A 23,503-nucleotide genomic window follows, 5' to 3' on the forward strand; every position below is an offset into this window, starting at 1 on the left:
TAGCTTGCAGACCACTTGCAATATCATTAACAAACAAATTGAACAGCAGTGGTCCTAGAACAGAACCCTGTGGGACTCCACTGGTAACGCTCCCCGAGAGATGTGGCACCTCTATATACAACCATTTGATATCGATTAGAAAGCCAGTATGCTATCCAATCAACCAACTGATTTTCCAGTCCCATTTGCCTTAACTTATATACCAGTTTATTATGTGGTAGTCTATCAAATGCTTTTGTAAAATCCAGAAGTATTACCGTATTATGAATCGCCCATATCCAGGACGGTAGTCACCTTATTATAAAATCTAAGCAAATTTGTAAAACAAGACCTCCCTTTAAAAAAACCATGCTGATCTCCATACAGAATTTTTTTCCTTGTCCACCCAATCTTGTATTCTATTACTAACCAATCTCTCCAAGATCTTAACAACCAATCCAGAAATGCAAACCTGTCTGTAATTTGAAACATCTGTTTTACTTCCACCTTTATGAAATGGAACAATTTTGCCCACTTTCCACTCATTAGGGATTGTTGAGGACACTAGACTCATTAAACAACCGAGTTAATGGAAGTGTCAGTTCCTTAGCGCATTCTTTCATAACACGTGATTAAATTCAATCTAGTCCAACAGCCTTATTCACATCAATATGACTTAAGCAATCACAGACTTCTACTTCACTGACCTTCAAGGAACTAGGTTGAAGTATTGATTCCCCAACATCCTGTTTCCTTAGAATTGTATTATTACCATCAGTATTGAAAAACCTTGGCAAAATGATCACTGAACAACTCCACAATAACTTCTTCCTTGGTCACTTTTGCACCATCTCTATCTAGCAGAGTTATCTTCCCATAATCATTCTTTATTTTACTAGCTGCATAACAGAAAAATTCTCTGAGATTTTTCTTAGCCTGTTTCACTAGTTTCCTCTCATACTCTAATTTTGCCTTTCTTACTATACTTATCACTCTTCTTACCTACACTTTATATGTTTCATGCACCTGTTCACATCTTTGAAGTTTATATTTTCTCTACAATCTTCTCTTTTTCTGCAATTCTTGCTTAATTTCCTTATTCATCCATTTAACACCTATTTTGTTAATCCTTTTTGATTTAGGCACACAATCTGTTATTGTCCTCATCAAATACTTCTTAACTATGACCCACGGCATATTAATTTCTTTTCCTTCAAGTTCTTTTTCTCATAGAATTCCTTCGAGTTGTTTTCTGAGTTTTCCATAATCTCCTGCCCTATAGTTCTACATGTGTCCTTTTACTCTAGATGCTGACGCATGCTTTCGCACCTCCCAGGTCAGGACTACATGATCAATATCACCAACTGGTGGTAATGTTGATGTGTTGTTAACAATTACGTTATCTGATGTTATCACTAAATCCAATACATTTTGCCCATGGGTTCCTTCCATCACCAGATATATGAGATAGTGATCCCTTAAGAATTCAAGAAAATCTTTTTTCTTTCTTCCATAAGCTATTTCTTCTTCCCAATTTATATTTCAAAAATTGAAATCCCCCATTAATATAACTCTTTTTTTACTAGCTAAAATAATTTGCCTATACATTTCTTTCTCATCTCGTTCATTATTCCCAGGTCTGTAACATACCCCAATTAAATAAATCTCTCTCTCTCTCTCTCTCTCTTAATTACTTATTTCACCACACCAGACACTTTCAGAATCACTCTCATTCCACAGACCTACATGGACAAAATCTTACTGTATTTAACTTTTGGAATAACCTCGTTAGCTGTCTTATATATTGCACTTCTAAAATTTGACCACCTGATTTCAATTTCCTCTGTGTTACAAAGTATATTGTCTTCTGTTTTATATCCTACATGATCTAATTTTTTCCTAATTTTTGAGTTAAACAACATTATGTTGTCAGGTATATTCAGAGCTGTCAAGTCTTTCAGTATGATTGTTTTTAAAAATGTTTTTAGTTTAATTTTTAAAGTAGACACAACAGGGTTATGGTCTGAACCACCTGGGTATGTTTTTATGTTGGTTATATTAATTTTGTATCTATTATTTATCATTATATAGTCTTATAGTCTGCAGTTTGGACGTTAAAAGAAAGTATCATATATTCTGGCGTATAAGTCGATATTGGAATTTTTTGAGGTTTATTTAAGTTTTTATAGTATACTCGTCATATAAGTCGGCTCGAAAAATTTCTTTAAAAATAAAAATTATGACAGTTTTTAATTAAAATTTTTATACAGGCGTCAACCACTAGGATCATAACTGCCTTTTTAGGCCTTCCATTCTTTGTTTTAGCAAAAGATATAAAATACCTAGTTGGCAAAAGAAATTTTATTTCATATTGACCAGTTGACCAATAGTAAACTAAAGTGCAATGAATCCTTTTAAAAGAATGAAATATGACGCGAGTTTTAAGTGCAAAGTGATTAAATTTGCAAAAGAAAATACTGTGTTGCTGCACGTCATTTCGGAGTAAACGAAAAGCTAGTTTGCGATTAGAGAAAAAATGAAACTTTAATAATGAAAATGCCAAAAAATAAGTGCACATTACGGAAAGGAATTTGTAAGTGGCCTATTCTGGAAAATAATGTTGCGGATTGGGTTCGAGAAAATCGCCAAAATGGACTCATTATAATGAGAAATAATATTCATTTATTTGCTTTGAAGTGGGACAAAGCAAATAAAAAGGACAGTGAAAACTATAAAGCTACAGTTAGTTGGTGTAGCCAGTTTATGGAAAGGAAAAATTTAGTGCTTAGACTAAAAACGAAAATCGCACAGAAGCTGCCAAAGGATTTGGATGATAAGTTATTAAGTTTTCAAAGATTTATAATTGCTAAAAGAAAGCAAAAAAATGATTTATTGTCTCACGGAAATATGGATGAAACTCCAGTTATGTTTGACATGATCGGGCATAGAACAGTAGAATTTAAAGGAAGTAAAACTATTTCTTTAAAAACAACTGGACATGAAAAAAGCCGTTTCACAGTTGTACTTGCTTGTATGGCTGATGGTACTAAATTAAAACCTATGATAATTTTTAAAAGAAAAACAATGCCAAAGATCAAAATTCCAAGAAACGTTTTTGTCCATGTTCATGAGAATGGTTGGATGAACGAAGCAGGAGTTAAGCTGTGGATAAAAAAAATATTTGGAATACACGACAAGGTGCATTAAAAAATCGAAACAGTCTTTTAGTGTTGGACATGTTCAAATCCCATTTAATGGAGAGCACAAAATTTTTATTAAGAGAGAATAATACCAATATGGCAGTGATTCCAAGTGGGTTAACTTCACTAGTGCAACCATTGGATGTTTGTATAAACAAGCCATTTAAAGACAGTTTACGAGAACAGTGGAATGCATGGATGCAAGGAGAGAAAAGTTACATAAAAGGAGGACAAATGCGACATGTGTCTTTGATAAATATGTGTGAATGGGTAGCGAAAGCATGGGATGAAATAAAACCAGATACAGTAATAAAATCTTTTTAAAAATGTGCTATATCTAACAAATTAGATGGCTCGGAAGATAATTTTGTTTACAATGATGACGAAATTGATGCTAAATCTGATGGAGAAAATGAATACAATTTATATGACGATATACGAAGAAATTACAGAACCAGAGTACAATGAACTTTTCATACATTTAAAGATGTCTTTCATGAAACCCATTCCATATTCATGCTTCTCTCCACCAGAATATACAAATGTAAAGCCATCTTTTTCTAGTTTTCCCGTGTTAGGCCATCTTGTTTCACTAATTTCCATCACATCAACTTTAAGTCTTTTCATTTCCCGTATAAGGTTGTCAAAATTCCCTAGTTTATATTATGTTCTCACATTCCAAGTTCCAATTTTCAAGACTCTGTTTCTTGTTTTCAAATGAGGAATGCCCAATGCTGACCTTCCTTTCGGATTTAAGTTGACATCATCATAGAGTGTCTAGTGCATTTGCAGCACTAGTTTTACTCAGTTTCACTGTCTTATTCCCTGTAACTATTTACAGTTTGGGACATTGCAGAGGTTCCAACTTCCAAAGGATAGCTTGTAAAATATTTCCGTTTCTCCACGATCGACTATAGGATAGTAACGTGGTGAGTAAATATCACTTGCCAAGATATTATATTCTTGTTAAGTGTCTTCATGAGTAGGCTATTTGTATATAGAAGCTGTTGGCATTACATCAGGTGCCTTAGTATCCCATAACGTGCAGCACACTCACTTTTTTGGTTGTGTATATTGCTGTGCATTATGGAAATGGTCACTACCCAGACTGGTTTCAACCTCTTTATAAATATTGAGATTTTCTCTAAAAACTAAGTAATCCTTCATATCATTCTAAATCTTTAACTTTTGATTATGCCAAGATACTCATCAGTGGTTCCATTCAGCAAAAGGTAAAAATTTACCGCTGAGCTGCTTACCCACTGAAGGGCCTCCTGATCAAGGCCACATCAGTTTATGATATGCCATAGGCAAGCAATTATTGGAATTCAGTGATTTTAGCAGGTTTCCTGCTGAATCTAGACTCAGATTTATAGAAAATTACATCATTGGGAACCAGATAAATGGAAGATACTAAGGTTGATTTAATGCGGAATTCCATGTATTTTCTGTATACCAACAAGTAAAAGGTGTATCAACTTATTATTAAAATATTCTTAATCAGAGGTACTTTTAGAATTTTTTTTTTCACTTGTTTATAAAGTAAATTATACTTGCCCATAAATTATATTCTTGTCTAATCCTTTACCCAAGTGTAAGCAAAGAAAGTTTGTACGTGAAGTGTTTTCATAACTAAGTTTTTAAGTTGTCACTACTTAAATGACAATTATTGATCTTCATTTATCTTTATTTCGATCTATTTATATATACAGGTAACCCTCATATAACGCGGATGTTAGGTTCCATAGAAATTCTGCGTTATATAAATCGCATTATGCGAGACTCAGATCACATAAAAAAGTCCGGTTAGGTTCCGAACGTAAAAACTTTATTTATTTTTTTAAATTATATAAACAACAATGACATATCCAACAAAAATATATTTTTATTTAATTTGGATAATTCATAAGTTAAGAAAACAAACTATTAGACAAATACATAGTATAAAATTATAAAAATTACAAATTTTTTGTACGTAAACTTCATTGCACATAATGCTTAAATGTTTTAGGCAAAATAAAATAAAGTGCATATTTTCTTTCATAGCACGAGGATGTGAGGATCAGTTAATAAACATTGGTTTTTTTCATGTAATCATCTTGTGCATTACTACAAAACAGTAGAGTAAATCAATCTTTGAAAACTTTGAATCCAGAAGCTGATCTTTTATTTTTTGAAATATTGCTGCGTTATTACATCCCCCCCCCTCCCCAATATAACCCGGATTCATCCACATTGAACACCTGGTCTGCAATATAAATATGTTTATAAACTTTGAGAGTTTTTGTTTAATAAGATTTCCATCCAAAGGAATTTTCTTTTGAGTGCAATCTTCTATCCAAATCATTAGAGATTTCTCAATTTTTTATCATTAGAATATCGCATACACGAGCAATGCGCTTTGCACTTACCATTGTTTCAGCAATAGCACTTTCTCAGATTTTATGTTCATTTTGTTTTGATTGTTTGAATTGTTGATTCATTTAAATTCAAAGTCCTCGCAACAACTCCTGGGTTTTCTCCATTTTTCAACCGATCCACAATTTAAATTTTTCTTTCGAGAGAAATAAATTTTCTTTTCTATGTTGGTTTTTTCCTTTCATTGCAGTTTGTGGCCATTACTATAAAAATATTTTTTACATAAAAAAGAATTACATATCAATTATGTATCTAACTCACTAGAAAATAAAGCTCAGTTTGAGATTAACACACTTATGATTTTTTAATGCGTTTTCCTGGCAGAAAACGAAGACAATTTTCAACAATAAACACTTTATACGGTAAACAATTGACGTACATGCATGATAAAGGGTATTTTCCCTTTATATAAATGCGTGATATACATGGGCGATATGGGCAGTGCAAATTTAATGAAGATAAATTTGATTTTCAAGTCGCATGGTGAAAAACATATGAAAAGATAAAGGGTTACTACAATTTGTAGACCATGTTTTTATCGAAACTGCGTTATATAAGTACCGCTTTGAACAAGGGTTACTACAACTTAGACCGTGTTATATCGAAACCACGTTGTACAAGTACCGCGTTGAACAGGGTTGCTACAATTTGTAGGCTGCGTTATATCGAAACCGCGTTGTACGAGGGTTACCTGTATTTCAACCTCATCTAGGTAGTGACCCTTCCCATAATGCATTGGAGGTGTGTTTTGCATTATGGAATATGGAGGCAATTGATGTTAAGTCAACAACCTCTATATACACTTCTCCAAATCAAAAAATTAGAATATTGAATGAAAATGTGTTGAATGATTTGTAATTCTAATTTATTGTATAGAAAATAATTATTAGCAGATATGAATTAGCATCATCTAAATCTGCTTATCTTGATTATATAACCATGTAAACACATAAAAATATAACATAAATTATAAGAGAACCGTTATTTGAAAACGTACAAAATTAGAATAATTTTTAACGTGATTCAAAATATTAAAATATTCCTAATTTTTCCAATTGGTTTTGAGGAGAGCATAGAAATGGTATATATTTCAGCAGCTGTGGGACTGACATGTGTGAGGAATCGTTTGCATGTGGATTTCAGTTAATCATTTGCTAAAAATGGCTCGAATGAGTAACATGTCAGAAGCTAAGAAATTTCGTATGGTGTCTCTACAGAAAGAAGGCCAAACTCAACAATTTATAACTAAGGAGAGCATAGAAATGGTATATATTTCAGCAGCTGTGGGACTGATTCATGTGTGAGGAATCGTTTGCATGTGGATTTCAGTTAATCATTTGCTAAAAATGGCTCGAATGAGTAACATGTCAGAAGCTAAGAAATTTCGTATGGTGTCTCTACAGAAAGAAGGCCAAACTCAACAATTTATAACTAAGGAACTGTGAAATGTTCTCAAGCAAGCATGAGTAGAGTATTGAGACAGTATGCTAATAACAGGAGTTTTCAAAATAATTGCTGCAATAGTGAAAGATAACTACATCAAAACATGAGAAGAGATTGAAAAATATCATGAAGAAAAACTGCATTCGAAGTGTAAGGTATTTTCACAGGAGATGGAAAGAACTAAGTGTGAATGCACCTAAATCTGCAACGTTGAGAAGACTTCACAAATTGGGTTTTAAATCATGTGCCTAAGATGAAGCCGATTATGATTTCTAAGCAACTTCAAAAGGCAACTAGAGCACAATGGTATAAGCATTGTGCTCTATGTGTGTCCCATAGTCATCAAGGGATACTTGTTTGGCATCTTAAGCAAGAAGCGTTTGATAAAGAATGCATGAAACATTCGGTGAAATTCTGCCTCTGTCATGGCTTGTATTGACCACAGAGGATTCAGCTAGGTTGTGTATTGTGTGTGAAAGAGTCAATTCCAAAGTTTACCAAGAAATTCTTGAGTACTTTATGTTACCGGCATCAGAAGATTTATATGATGGTGGTTTCCTTTTTCAGTAAGATTCAGCTTCTTGTCACACTTCCAAGACCACTAAGACCACTACAAGATGGCTCAATCAATGTAATTCTCTGGCTGGCAAACTCACCGAATTTAAACCTGATTGAGTTTTTTGGAGTATAATGAAGAAATGTCTTCAAGAAGTTTCCCCAGGAGACAAAAATGAACTTGTTTCTATCTGCAGACCGTATGGACATGTTTTGATAAAAATAAATAAATAAATAAAAAAAGACTGAATTGCTAGCAAATAATATTCCCAACCTTTTACAAATGGCCATAAAAGCTAACGGGGATGCAACAAAGTACTAATTATCATGTTGCTTTCCTTTGACTGTAATTTTTGCGCATTTATTTTTGCATTATTCTAAAATTTTGTACTACATTAAAAATTATTCTAATTTTGCAGGCGTAGACTTCTGTGGCTAATTGGTTCAAAAGATATATTTCAGTGATTACACCACATTTTTTATTATTCAGTTATACAAAATACTGAAATAATAGTTCCCGACCAGTTTCGTAAATCATAGGATTTACATCTTCAGTGGGTAAATAGTATAACTTAAAGTTTAAACGAGAATTAATAAATACAAATAGAAAATAGAAAATAATTTGGGATGTTCTGATTGAAATTTTTGGGTATATGCAGGGGATGGTTTGGACAGGACAAGTGATGTCATCCATGGATGTCAAGTTCGTATTCAGTATTATGATGAATGGAGTAAGATAAGAACATTTTCCCCTCATCTCACAAACCACTTAGCGAATGGAACAGTTTACATGTCGCAGATCGAATCAGAGAGTGTGTGAAGATAAAAGTTGTTGTGGGGCTAGCTTCATGAGTGTGGGGAGATGAATGGGGATTAAAGATAAACGTTGTTGTGGGCAGATGAATGAAGGTATCAGCAGGAATGCGCTGACATTCCCTATTCATTTGCTCATGGTACCAACTGCTCTAAAAGAAAGTTGTTGTGGGGTGAGTGTGGGCAGATGAATGGGGATAACATATAAAATATAAAAGTTGCTGTGGGCAGATGAATGGGGGTGGTCAGCGGGAAGGCACTGACATAATCATTCATCTGGGCAAATGACGTACCCATTTGCCCAGAGCAAATCGAAAACTGATACCTTTCTTTAATAAATTTAGTTTAATCCTTTATCCAAGTGTGTGCAAACAAAGTTTGTGCCTGAAAGTATCTTCAGGACTAGGGTAAAGTGGTACAACACCAGGCAACTCCTTGCAAAGGTGGAGCAAGCTAACAACACTCCTATCTCAGTATCTCCCATAATGCAAAACACATCTCCTTGCAGATATGTATAATGTTATGCATTAATGGAAAGGCCACTACCCAGACTAGTTTCGACCTTTATTGAGGTCTCTTCAGTGGGAGCCAGGCCCCAAGTGGAGATACCAGGCAGAAGCATTAGCAAGGTCGTCTCCTCCTCCTATAGGAGCTGCCAAACGGTGTGCCACCTTTTTATTAAATTACTCTGGCTTTAGAGAAAGATGTTGAAAGTTTATTTTTCACTTGGTCAGACTATAATAAATTTAGTTTAATCCCTTATCTAAGTGTGTGCAAACAAAGTTTGCGCCTGAAACGTACGCATGTGATTTGTACTAATCGTGTTATGATGGTGGTTTTAATTATATCCATCCTGTTTTATCCAGAGGCACAGCAGTGGTTATCGTAAATCTGGCAGATTCATTAATCATGTAAAGGTTTTATTTATATCCGTTCTGTGTGATGCTTGTCTGACCAACGTATAAGCCTTGCTACTAGAATCGTGATCATCCACGGAGATGCTATCGCACGAAAGGCCCGTCAATACGGAAAATTGAGGTTGAAGATATCGAGGCAAATAAATCGTCTGATTCCTAAAACGCTGCTGGGATAACAAAGCGATCCCTAATTGTGTTAAATTGAAGCACCGTTTTACTTCCAAGAAAGCTCTGCGCATTTATAATCGCACTAGCTTCGCCCTGTTAAGAGAACAAATTACCACGACACGCATTCTCCTTGCCGACGAAAACAAAACTTTACGGGTGCTAGAGGAAGAGCTTTCGGATACACTCGGCCGTGATCTATGGTCGATACTTTATGACGTCTCATGCGCATCAGCAAAAAAAGAATTCGAAAAAATACGAAGTCGGCACTTGAAAAAATACGAAAACCTGACAAAGAATTCTACTTCCTTACCACAGCCACCACTCAACACTGTAGTCAACCTCTCGTCGGCAGTTTTAAAGCCTGAAGCACTTACCGCACTTTCACGTGGTCACAATTTCACCCTAGCTCTAAAAAGAATACCTGCCGAAGAAATCATGATACAGATAGAACGTGGGATTCGCAACCTGCCTAACCATATCGCCAACAACATTAGACTGGATGTAGTCGGTGTTCTCACTAAAGCCAAACCTCCAAAAACGAATATGCAGCCCTACAAGAATTGAAAAACAACAAATAAATAGTAATCACCAAGGCGGATAAGGGAAACGTCACTGTGGTGCTCAATCAAAAAGACTACAAAGTTAAGCTAACTGCTTTAGTACTAGACCGTACGACTTACCTCCCCATTCAATATAATCCGACCAGCTCTCAGATTAGAACTCTCCACAGACTCCTTAAGAAGGTCACTTCTTGACATGTGGAAGTCACCAACAAACTAAAACCTTATAACTCTAAATCCCCCCGATTATATGGACTCCCAAAAATACATAAAAAAAATGTGCCATTGCATTCCATAATGGATGGCATTGATTCCCCCACATATAAATTAGCCAAACATTTAGCCAAAACGCTCACACACTACACTGGCAACACACCATCACACATAAAAAACTCAGCCCACTTTAAAGCCAGTATAGAAAACCTCACACTCCAACACACTGACATAATGGTCAGTTTTGACGTCTCCTCCCTATTCACTAATGTCCCACTCAAAGAAACCCTTGAGCTCATCCAAGCCAAGTTTCCTCCCGATATCTCAGCCCTATTTCAGTTCACAATGAACTCAGGATATTTCGTTTGGCAAGGAAAGTTCTACAAACAGATAGAGGGGACAGCCATGTGTTCACTGCTTTCCCCACCCTTGGCCAATTTCTTTATGGAGACATTTGAAGAGAAAGCCTTAAACTCCGCCCCACAAAAACCCACTATTTGGCTTCGTTATGTGGATGATGTTTTTGCTATTTGGCCACGTGGCTCAGACACACTCCATTCCTTCCTAACACACTTAAACAACCAACACCCCAGAGTCCAGTTCACCTTAGAAAAAGAGGAAAACAACACCCTCCCCTTCCTAGACACTTTAATCACCCGCCAGCTTGATGGATCTTTGGTTTTCTCTGTTCACAGAAAACCTACCCATACTGGTAGGTTTTCTGTGAACAGAGACCCACCCATACTGGTAGTGAATGTATCAAAAGATACATTCACTGCTGGTGAATGTATCTTTTGATACATTCACCAGCAGTTCCCCCCCCCCCCTCACAACAATATGGGGTTATAAAAACACCATATAACAGGGCAAAATTAATCTGCTGATAACAAGGCCCTAACTACTAAACTAAACCACATCCTCAACACTTTCTTAGCCAATGGCTATAACCCCAAATAAATCCAAAAAATACTAAAACCAGTAAACCACAACCCCCCTCCCCCCCTCCACAATAAAGATTACACCAAGTCTATCACCATCCCCTACATCCAGGGCACCTCCGAGAAAATAACCAATATCCTCAAAAAATATGACCTTACTTCCTGTTACAGACCATATAAAAAGTTGGCATCCCTTATCCGCTCTACCAAAGACAAACCACTTCCCCTAGACCTACCTGGTGTATACCAGGTCCCTTGCAGCTGCAAATTGTCCTACTTTGGCCAAACAGGCAGAACAACAAATATCAGGATTTCAGAACACCAAGACTACATCCAGTTTCACCAGTACAGCCGCTCTGGGCTGGCAGACCATGCCTTAGATACCCACCATAAAATTCGTTGGAAGAAAACAAAAATAATTCATCGCAGCAAGTTTAAATACGAAAGATTATTCAAAGAATCTTCAGCAGCTCTAAAAAACGTTCCTAACCTCAACAAATTTGGGTGCATGAAACTACCCTAAATTTGGGAGACTTACATTATGAGAACTTCAGCCCAACTGCCAAGACTACCAAATTAGCCCACCAGAGGGCACCATTAGGACTTTAGGAACAATTAATTGTTTCTTGCTTTCTTCCTCACTTGCTTTGTGTTAGTGCCTGCGTGCACATACCATATCTTTATGTTCCTGAAGATGGCAATGTGACGTTGCCGAAATATAGAAGTTATTCATTAAAGTTACCTTTAATTAATATACTTTAAATGCGTTGTTAATTCCGTAAACTAATTACCAGTTATGTCTGACCAACGTATAAACCTTGCTACTAGAAATGGATAAAGGATTAAATTAAATTTATGATACCTTTCTTTGTTTAATAAAAATTAAAAATTTGTTCAGTGATGATACACTTTTAATTGTTTACTTCCAACTTAATTATGTTTCCATATGTATTCAAAACATGCTTTTAGATTTATTATCTCAACCTTTCTAAGTCCTTGGACTTAGAAAGGTTGAGAAATGCTGGCTTAGAGTATTACTTGGATATTGAACACAAGCTAAGATTTAAGGAGGTTATTAGCCTCTTTATAAGGCTTTCATACAGCCATGTCTGGATTATTGTATGTAGATTTTAATCACCTGAGTTTCTTGATGAGGAACTGACAGAGGGTGTCCACAAGCAAGTACTGTGACAAGTTGGTAGAATTCTTCCTATGAGGAGTGAATTGATGATTTGTAGTTTACAAAAATGGATTGATAGGTGGAAAAGATGCGATATGATAGAAATGCATAAGTTACTACATGAATTTTATAGGCATGATGCAGAAGAAATTTTTCAGTACATGATCCAGGGATATGCTCATCCTTGGGTTTTTTTTTTTTTTAACTAGTGGAATAGGTTACCAGAGATGCTGAGTGCTTTCACAGTAAAAGTTCAAGGAGATGTACGATAGGTATTGTGTGACGATTTTTATTTTTAGTGCATACCTGCTTTAATGATTGAAATATTATGATGGCCTTATACACTTTATGTATGTTATCTCCTGTTTTCTATAATTGCTGTGATTCTTTATTTTGCATTAGTTCTTCATTGGATTTATTCCTATATGGACTTTATGAATATTTGCTTTTTTTTTTCTTTTTTTTTTTTTCTTTTAGGATAACTATGATGTTGCATTTGTAAAGCAAGTATATGGTTGTCCTTCTGTTACACTTCAGCAACTTCAAAGAGGAAACATTGATCACACAGGACCTGTCCGAATCACATATGAAACAAAAGATTCATTCAAAAAGACAGCTAAAACATTAGGCCTTATGGATGATTTCAAAGTATGGATTTTAATTAAATTTATTATTGTAAATTTTATTGCCTTTTTGCGTTTAGAACAGGGGTCGACAACCGGCGGGCTGCATGGGGCCCATAATAGTTTGACCATACTTACATGGCATGTGGCCCGTATGTTGAATTATTTAAATAATACATTTTATAATATGAATAATAAATTAAAAATAATTTTATACTTATATTTCGTTATATCGTCGTGCAGCTTGGCATGAGTTAACTGTGTGAGTCATCATGAGTGGGGATGACAAAGGCGACTTTATGCGACGACAACCTAGATTTTGGCATACTTTTGCAGTCGCGTTCCTGGTCCGTCTTTTAATCTAATTCAATAACATCAACTAGTATTTTCAGAGGATATAGTATATTTGTTAAAAATAATTTCAAAAATGGGTTCAAGTAAACGTAAAATTGCAGATGTAGGAAAAAGTTTTAATGATGAGTGGAACAGCAAGTACCTCTTTATTGAAAATGGGGGTATTCTATTTCTATCAATGAAAGACGTTATGGAAATCATGATACTACTGTCAATTACATCAGACACAACAGTCTATAACACTGCCAATTTCAAGAATTCTTGATAGAAATAGAATCAGAGTGTAAGGACGTTATCTACTACTCAGCTGTTAGATGGTTAAGTAGAGGTGCAGTGCTAAATTGAATTTTTAATTTACATAAAGAAATAGATATTTTCATGAGGGAACATGAAAATACTGCTCACAACTATTGGATAAAAAATGGATTATGTCTCTTCCATTTACGGTAGATATTACAACGTACCTTAATGAATTTAATGTGAACCTGTAGGGCCAAGGTAAATTACTAGTCAAACTGTTTTCTGACATAAAATCTTTTGAAGGGCAAACTATGTTTGTTGAAGAAACATATGATGGAAGAAAATCTACAATTGGATGACAAACACAAAATTAAACTTTTCTTGGTATTATTGAAGATTTACAAATGGAATTATCATAAAAATAGCATCGAAATGCAATTATTTTTGAACCCTTTTAATGTCGACATTGATGACGTATCAAACCAACTATAGATGGAAGTTTTGGAACAGAATGAAACATTGAAGAACCCATTAGAAAATGTTGAAAAATTTTATCGATGCGTAACAAACAATTTGAAGGATTAATCAGTTTCTCAAAGAAGATGACGGTCACATTTGGAAGCACACACATTTGTGAACAAGCATTTTCTACCAAGAGTTTTAGAAAAAGTAAATTTTCTTCTCGACTGACTGATGAACATTTGCATGCTTTGATTCGAATTTAAACATCAGGTTATAAAGTGAATATAGGTTATTTGACTAAGGGAAAACAATCACAAAAGGCACATTAAGCAGGGAGACACACATATTGTGATGCATAAACTGTATTACTTTGTTTTTACGCAATAATAAGTTTTCAATAAGTTTCATTTTCATACTTGTTTCATATCTCGTACTTTAAATATTTCTGTGTTTTTTAAGATTGATATATTAAAAATTTGAAGTATTTTTTCCACTCACTATTTTCTCTTAATTAAATGCTTATGGCCCTATTATTAAAAATAAAAGTTGAATGTGGCCCGCGAGTCTGATAAGGTTGCTGACCCCTGATTTAGAAGAAAAAGTGTGTTACAAGGAGAAGTTATGGCATAGGAAGTTTAAAATATATTATGAAATTTAAATCATGTGGTACTTTTTTTTATATAAATTTTTTTTTTAAAAAATAAGCTACATTTGAATGGGTTTTAGTGATGAATATTAGGAATACTAGAGTGACTATTCTTGGATATGAGAGGGGGAAAGAGAGAATTGGAAGAAAATTCATTGGTGAGTGATGATAATGGCAGAGCAGAATGCAATAAACTGAAATAGATTGAAATGCAAGTTTTCAGCTTTAAGTTTATTGAAATATTTATAATAAAAAAAATTAAAGAACATTTCAGATATTTCTGTAGCATAATTTACTCATCAGAGTAAACATAGTTGAATAAGTCAAAAAAATAATCATTGTGATCATTCTTGGTAATTCCATTCCAAATGTCTTTTTTTCTGATAATAAATAAATAAAATGTTCTTCTGGCAATATATATAAATCTTCCAAATGCAAGTAGGTTGGCTAGTGTAAAAAGTCTTAACAAGATTCTTTGTATAATGTAAATTTCTTTCTTACTAATAAATAGAATACTCAATAATTATGGCATCATCCAATTTGAATATTTCACATTTTCATAACTGGATTTATTCTGTATTTTCTTTACTTTTCACTCCATCAGATTGACAGTTTGCCCATGATAAATGGATTGCAAGAGAATGCCATTCTGCATATACTAGGAAGGTACTAAGGTTGTATTATGTCTTTTGTAGAAGGAAAGAGGGAACATAACCTGAAAATAGATAAGTGGGGAAAAAATGAAATTTTCTATGATATGAGCAGTTTTTGTTTTTTTTTAAAAGAAACACCTAAGAATGCAAATTCTCAGCAATTTCTCTAGGCATATAGTTATTAAATAATTCTTGAATAGCATGAATTTTAAGTTGTTGGCAGACAAGGATTTTAATGTTACTAAATTTCTGGTAACATTAAAATTCTATATGAATGATTGGAGACCACACTGATATGTCTTCCACTAGGAATGATTTTTCTATAACCAAATGAACTTTATGATCCATTAGGAAGGATGATGTATGAGACAGTGCAGAAAATATTATCCCTTCTTTTGGTAAATTTGATGATTCAATAAATACTATTCACTTTGTGTAGGAAAATGTGAAGTTCATTTTCATGTGGACTAGATGACAAACCCACTGTTAACAATACCAAACACAATGTTGTAGAAATATATTTGTAAAGTAGTTCTTCAAAATGAATTGTGTTGAACACTACAGTGATATTCATAGTAAATATTTAATAAATTTTAAGTTGTTCAGCTAACATTTCAGTCCATTTCAGTTAATTGGATTAATGTTGTGGTAGAGGATAAATTCAGAAACAGACAATTTCATAAAGCATGTTATTGAAATATTTCTTTATGAAATCAAGTTATTTTTAAAATATTGTCAAGCCATTTCAAAGTCAGCTAACTAATTTAAAAATTAGACACTTAAATTGACCAGGGCTTAGTATTTTTATCAAAAGGCTAGTACGTTACCTCTTGACCAATTGCATATTGACAAATATAATTTATCTTTACTGAATTCAGTTATACAAGCAAATCTATCATTCATTCATTCTTCCCTTAAGTAAAAACTAATAAAAAAGTTTGTCATTCTTTTTCATAAAAAACACAAAACTAGTGATACATCTTCTGCCACCTTTAATAAATGGGTAATTAATTACTCAACTCATCTATTCATTACTGATTGGATCAAAGGTTTAACCAAAAGTAGGGAATATGCAGTTACTCCAAAACAGATTCTATTTTCTGATTTTATCAGTATCATTAAGAGAAGCATTTGTGACCTTCCTGCTAAAATAAACAAACTACAATCTGAAGTTGCACAGGTGTTGTATAAAAATAAAATTGGCAACCAAAACATTACAAAAAATGAATATAAGAGTAGTAATCATCATGAATTCCTCTGAATATCATAGAAAGTGTTCTAGTTTTAGCCAGCCTGGTTAGCCTAGTAGTTACTTTATCTGCTCTCCAATCAGTAGGCTACAGGTTTGAATCCTGCTGTTGGCAAGGAAGTTTTTGATTGTCTTTGGATGGGGATGAATTTCGTCACCCAATGTGTGCCCACTGTCCCACTTACTGGAGGCCTGAAGGTTTGAAAAAGTTTTAGCAAATCCTGAATCCAGTTGACCAATCTGACATCTAGACACATGTGCTGCAACTTAAATATCAGCTTATCATGTGGCACCCTGTCAAATGCGCTTGTAACTTTATCATAAAAGACTAGCATATTGCTAAAACAAGAACGCTCCTTCACAAATCCATGTTGACTCTCACAGATAACATTACCCTCATCTGCCCAATGCTGTATACGGTCCTTCACTACTTTCTCCAAGATCCTACTAACTACTGATGACACACAAACTGGCCTATATAAAATTAATAAAAAAATAGAAATTTTTAGCCCCTCATGGTACTAATATTGTAATATAGTTTTACAGCTTTACAGTTTTACAATATTGTTTTACCAAAACAAGGCTTAAAGTACAAGCCATTAGGAAAAAGAAAACCAGGATGTCCTCTTAAACGATTCAATGATGATTTCTAAGGCCGGAACAGGCCATGCTAGGCCTAAATCCTTGATACGTATGATGCTGATGAGTTTCACAGCCTTTTGTAGTGTCAGTCATATAAGTCTATTAAATTCTATTCTATTAATATCTGGCCCAACTCTGTAACTTTCATCAGAGCCCCCCCCCCCAAGATTGCCAAAATTCATAAAACTGGAATTTCTTTATATTTCAATAAATAGTTCTACTGATGCTCCAAAATATTGATCACAAAATAATTATTGAAGTAATATCATCAGTCACAGGAGCATAAACAAAACACACAGTAGATTTTATTTCGAAATTTAAAACTAACTAAAGAATTCTAGATTTTAAATTTACTAAAACATGATATATTACTCCCACACATGAAAGGCAGAAAGGCCTATAACAAATAAATGCAGTGTGTGCACAAGATTAGAATAACAGTTGCAATTAAAGCATGCATTATTACAATGTATGATGTTTGTTGCAGGAGAAGAGCACTACCTGTAACTGTTACATTTCAAGAAACAAAAGTAAATAACACAAAAATGTGGAGTAATGCTTAGGATAACTTCCCAAAATTTGGAAAGCTTCATACAGTAATTTTTATGGATTGTTGGGTTGGTGGACATGGGCATTGCAACTTCTTTTATAAAGTCTTTTTTTTAATTAGAAACAAATTTGTGTTCAACTTTAGTTTAATCCTACTAAATTCTGCCTAGTGGATACTAGACAGAATTTAGTGAGATAGATGCAGACTTGACTCATAGACCAGAATATAATGTCAAGGGCCTGTTGGAAAGACTTGTAAGACCTTCACCAGATTAACTTTCAAGTTTCTTTCAGTCTGTCTGATTTGGAAATTCATCTCCAAATCAGACAGAAATCCTCCACTTTCCTATCTTGAAATTTATGGAAATCCACGATCATGTGATCATGAACACAGAAACATTGTGGGCAGACTGGTCAGTCTGCTCAAATTTGCTTTATTTTATGTTGCGCCCATACATGAGAGGTTGGTTGATCAGCCTATAATACATTAGTACCGTATATGGGTAGTGGGTTGGAAAAGGAGGAATGTGTTTACATTTGATTTTAAAGCCTGTATATTGTATTCCTAGGGAAACACATCAGTGGAAAGAATGTTCCACAATACAGCAGTGGCAGGGATGGAGGAGGAAAAGAAACTTGTTCTGTTGGTTTCAAGTTGCACTGTGAAGGGATGTTGAGCAGCAGTAGCTGCACATGTTCCAATGGGCTTAGTACTAAGTGGGGGAATTATTGATACTATTTCAGATGAAGATTTGCAATGGATTTATAGAATACATATATTGCAGAAACCAAACATCTGTGCTAAAGTGGGAGGAGTGAGTTGGTAAGAGATGGGTCATTAATCAATCTAATTGCTCTCCTCTGTATTGAGTCAAGCATTTTGAGGGAGCTCTTAGGGGACCCACCCCAAATGTGAGAGCAGTATTCAGTAGCTGGGCAGATTTGTGATTTGTATAATGTTAACAGCTGTTCAGAGGTGAAGAGGTCTTGAGCAAAAGATAAATCCTAGTTTTTTTAGAAGCTGAGGGTGCAATGGTTGCTGTGTGTTTATGCCAGGGATTTCTTTTCTTGATGCCAAGAAGAGAAATCTCATCTTGTCCTGAAATTTGAGTGTTGTCAAAAATAATACTGGATATGGGTTAATGGTTATTTTTTGTGAGAAATAAGACAGAATTGGGTTTTACTAGCATTGAAATTGACAAGGTTATCTAGACCCCATGGGAGAATGGCTTGGAGATCGGAATTGATGGCAGTGGTGGTTGATATTCTGTATGTTGAAGTGAGTTGTGTACAGTAAGGTTTATCAAATGAAAGGGAGGAGTGCAATGTGCTGCTGTCTGCAAAACTGTGTATTGGGTTGGAGGTCAACTGAAGTAGGTCAGTGATATATGGCAGGAAGAGGGTTGGTGAGAAAACAGAACCAGGTTTCCACAAGGTTCAGAGGATAAGGAACCATCCATCATTATCACAGTGTGCATCCAGACAGAAAGCTGGCAATCCAACTACAGAAGTCCTGAAACAGACAAAATGATGAAAGTTTGCTTAGTAAGCCTTTGTGCCAGACCCAGTCAAAAGCTTTGAAGATCAAGTGCAACCACTTGAGATTCACCTGGATTTTTGCACAAAAGTCGTTTTTTTTTTTTTTTTTTTTTTTTTTTAATTGGAAAGACTATAAAGCAATTACTGAAACATATAGACACAATTTCTTGAAATTAAATTTCTTTAATTTCTTGTGTCTACATGTTTCAGTCATCACCTCACTGTGTTGCAACAGTGTCTTATTCTTTACATTATGTTCACCAGCTTTATGTCCATCCCCATTTAATCCAACTGACATAATGACTCCATGATATATTCTATTAAATACCTTTGCAAACCAAAGCAGTATTGTTGTTTGGCTATTTATCTTGCCTGTTTATAGAATGGGAGTAAATTACTAAATCTTCTCTTCACAAAATCATGCTGCCCCTGGTAGAGAGTCACATCCATATCTGCCTCTTAACCAACTTTTCTTGTATCTTAACCACCATTCCTGAGATATCAACTGGTCTATAATTTTAAACCTTCTCTTGGAGCCTCCTTTGCATAATTAAACTGTTGTCTCCATTTTCTATTCATTTGCACATGGATCTTGTTAAAATTTTTTAATACCTGAGTTCATCTACCCCCTAGTCTTCTCAACTTGATCTCTGTCATGTTGATCTCTGCGTTATTTTCCCAATGTTTCTGCCACCTCTGTACCATCCACATTCTGTACAGTTATCCTTCTATAATCATTCTTTGTTTTGCTCACCATGTAGCAGAACTCTTTGGGATTTTCTTGAACCTAAATGTTTCTCTCATATCTGACCCAAACTGAGTTTGGCACAGGCTTGCTGATAATCTTTTTATTATTTGGTCCCATGGTCACTTAACTTAAATCACCTAAACCAAGACAAAACCATGTAAATTACATTTGCCAAGAAATTATATTCTATTATCCTTGAATCTATTTTCTAGTATAAGTAAACAAACTTTAAGTAAAGTATCTTCACAACCAGCCTACTTGTATAAAGAAGCTGTTGACTTTATATTGATTGCCTTAGTATCCCACAATGAATAGCATTATAGAAGGGTCTCTACCCAGACTGGTTTCCTTGATAAAGGTCTCATCAGTGAGAGCCAGACCAAGGAATATACTTGGATTAAATATTTCTCACTTACGTGTATGTGGGAAATATGTGGAAAATATTTCCCACATACATGTAATAAAAAGCTGTTTCACCTTACTATTAAAATATTCTGGATCAGAGATAGCTGTAGAATTTTTTTTTCACTTGGTTACAAATTAAATTATATTCTTGTTTATTCCTTTATCCATGAGTAAGTAAACAAAGTTTGCATCTGAAGTAAACTTTACTTTGTAACCAAGTGAAAAAAATCTTCTATACCTTTTTACTACTAAATCTGGAACAGATCCCAACTCAACATCAGCAAAGTTCAAGATTGGTATTATTAACATAAGAAGCATCAGTGGAAAAGAAATGCAACTAGCAAAAAAATTGATTAAATGCCAGATCAACATATGAGGATGATCTGAAAAGTTCTCGGCATCGACCATAGATGGCAACACTATCAGCAAGATGTTTTTTCTTTCCAAGTTTGTACATATGTCATAAGCATCCATGTGAAATTGCAAGTCATACTATCAAGTAGTTTGTTTTATACAACTGTCTGAAGCAAAAGTGTTCTGTATCCCTTGAAATGGATACAATTGAGTATCGTGCGGTTATAAAATTCTTTGTAAAAGAAGATTTCACGGCAAAAGAAATTCATTTGAAGTTCATAAAAGTTTATGCGCACCTTCGTTTTCGACATTTAAGAAATGGGCTGCTGAGTTTAAACGTGGCCATACCAGCCTCGAAGATGATCCACGTGAAGGATCATCTTCAATCTGAATTCCATGATGGACTCAAGAAGATAATGAGGCAGTCTGGGGAAAAAAGAAAGCATATTGAAAGTTCCTGGCAAGTAAGTCAGCTTGTGCTGTTAGGGGGAATACACAGAGAAATATGTAAGAAAGTGAAGTGCTCATTAAAGTGCTAAAGTCATGGAAAGAGTCTGATAAGAACATAGAAAATAATTAACAAGAAGGTGGCAAAATATTCATGAGGTTCTTGAAAAGGGAATAGATCAAGATCTAAATCTTGGTCTATATCTATATCAATTGATACAGTAAAAAAAGTGCCTTAAAAGACAGAAATATAAGATCTGATAATGTTGGAATCTTGACGAATAAAGATTAAGTGGAAGAAAATTGTTGATTGGAAGTTATTAATAAATGGTGTAACTTTTTCATGTAGTACTATCATAATTATCCTGTTCTTCCCCCCCCCCCCGGAGGTACATATCAGGAATTTGATGATGAAATTTTTACTACTTGTATATGGGGAATATATGACTTGTCCATTAATTCAACCTTGGTGTCTTCCTGGATCTGTCGCCTACTGATTAAACTTCAGTAAAGTTTCAAACCAACCAATCTCGGTAGTGACTTTCCATAATGCATAGCATCATGCATGTTCAAAGGAACATACTTTGCCTTATGGGATACTAAGGCGATTGATGTGAAGTAATCACACTCTCTATACCCAACTAGCGTGGTTGTGAAGATGCATCATGCACAAGCTTTGTTTGCTTACATTAGATAAAGGAGTAAAGGAACATGAACTATTGAAAATGAATACCAGAAAAACACTTCCATTTCCAGTTAAGTGTTGGCTAAGTGTAAAGCTAGAGTGATCTTGTGTCACTTTTGATATGCTAAATTTTTGCCTTGGGCTGCCTTAGAATACTTGTAATAACACTTCATCCTGATTAGAATTATTTGTGTTATTTAATTGGAGTAGGGATTTTGAATGCGAGACAGGGAGCTGTAATGAAATGTTTGAATGTACAAAGGAACTGATATTAAAGTGTATTTGGAAGGAGAGGTGGTTAAGGTAAGGGTTATTGGCAGAATGGTGAGAATTATTATTAACAGACCTCCATGTAATCAAGAGATGCATATCGGTAGGTCCCACTCTCACATGCAGAGCTCATCATACCTCAAGTTAAATGCATTCACTGTCTCTGCACTCACTACACACAGGCAATGCATCTCCTCCACCTCCTCTAAAATATCTCTACCAATCCTATGCTCTGCATACTCTCTATGCAAAAAATCTACTCCCCCTTCCTCCCCCTTGTTCACACCCACCTTATACAGCTTCCAGGGATGGCATCTCATTCTCCTTCTGTCTTCAGATATTCTATGAAAAATCTCATCCATGTTAATCTGGTGATTATCCTTTACCAACTTATACATGCTGATCATGTCTCCCATCTTCCTTCTATCCACTAGGCTCTGTAATTTGCATTCTGTGTCCTCATATTCCAGAAACTAGAAGCAGACTTAGTCCATTGTCTCTGAACCCTCTCCAACAACTTATTATCCTTTTGAAAATCAGGTGAAAAATCTGTTCACAGGAATCCATGTGGCCTGAGCAATGCCTTGTACAATGGAATCATAACATCCTTACTTCTACACATCAGTGTTCTTCACATCATTTCCATAATTTGCTGTGTCCTCACAATTTTAGCAGAATGTCTGTGAAATTTCAAGTCTCTATCCACCATCACCTCCAGATCTTTATCTTCTCCACCTCCTCTAAAATATCCCTATCAATCCTATGCTCTGCATACCATCTTTTCTTCCCAAATTTTAAAATGTTACACTTTGCAATATACATTGACATCCCCAAGCACTTTCTCATTCAAACAGTCTATTTGGGTTCTCTTGCAAAGCTACGTCTGCTCTACTTCTTATAATGAAAATAACTGCATATCACCATTTAAGCCCTTTCCAGTGTCATTTACATACAAATTAAACATTGGCTCCAAAACACAACCCTGGGGCACACCACTAGTGACTTTCTTCTTCTGGGATGTCACTCCCCCATACACAATCTGTTGATATCTATCAGAGAGCCAATCTCCAATCCAATGCACTAATCTACTATCCAACCCCATCTCTTCCACTTTAACTGCTAGTTTGTCATGTGACAATCTATCAAAAGCCTTTGCAAAATCTAGGTATACTATTGTATATGCATGCCCCTTGTCCAGTGTATTTTGTCACCTTGCTATAATAAGTGAGCAAATTGCTAAAACATAGTCTTCC

At 34.8% G+C, this 23,503-nt stretch overlaps 1 protein-coding gene across 1 annotated transcript in view; it reads left to right on the forward strand.

The window, feature by feature from the left end:
- The window catches only part of Mgat1 (alpha-1,3-mannosyl-glycoprotein 2-beta-N-acetylglucosaminyltransferase), a 328,989-nt gene that overhangs the window by 297,134 nt on the left and 8,352 nt on the right, over window positions 1-23,503 (forward strand). The window contains exon 11 of the mRNA XM_090400969.1: window positions 12,862-13,032. Within this exon, the coding sequence (XP_090257095.1) occupies window positions 12,862-13,032 (171 nt within the window). The remainder of the gene's footprint in view (window positions 1-12,861; window positions 13,033-23,503) is intronic.

The sequence above is a fragment of the Typopeltis vanoorti genome, chromosome 11 (assembly GCF_054136105.1).
Source record: "Typopeltis vanoorti isolate ZY-2024b chromosome 11, IOZ_Tvanoo_1.0, whole genome shotgun sequence".
In the NCBI taxonomy this organism is placed as follows: Eukaryota; Metazoa; Arthropoda; class Arachnida; order Uropygi; family Thelyphonidae; genus Typopeltis; species Typopeltis vanoorti.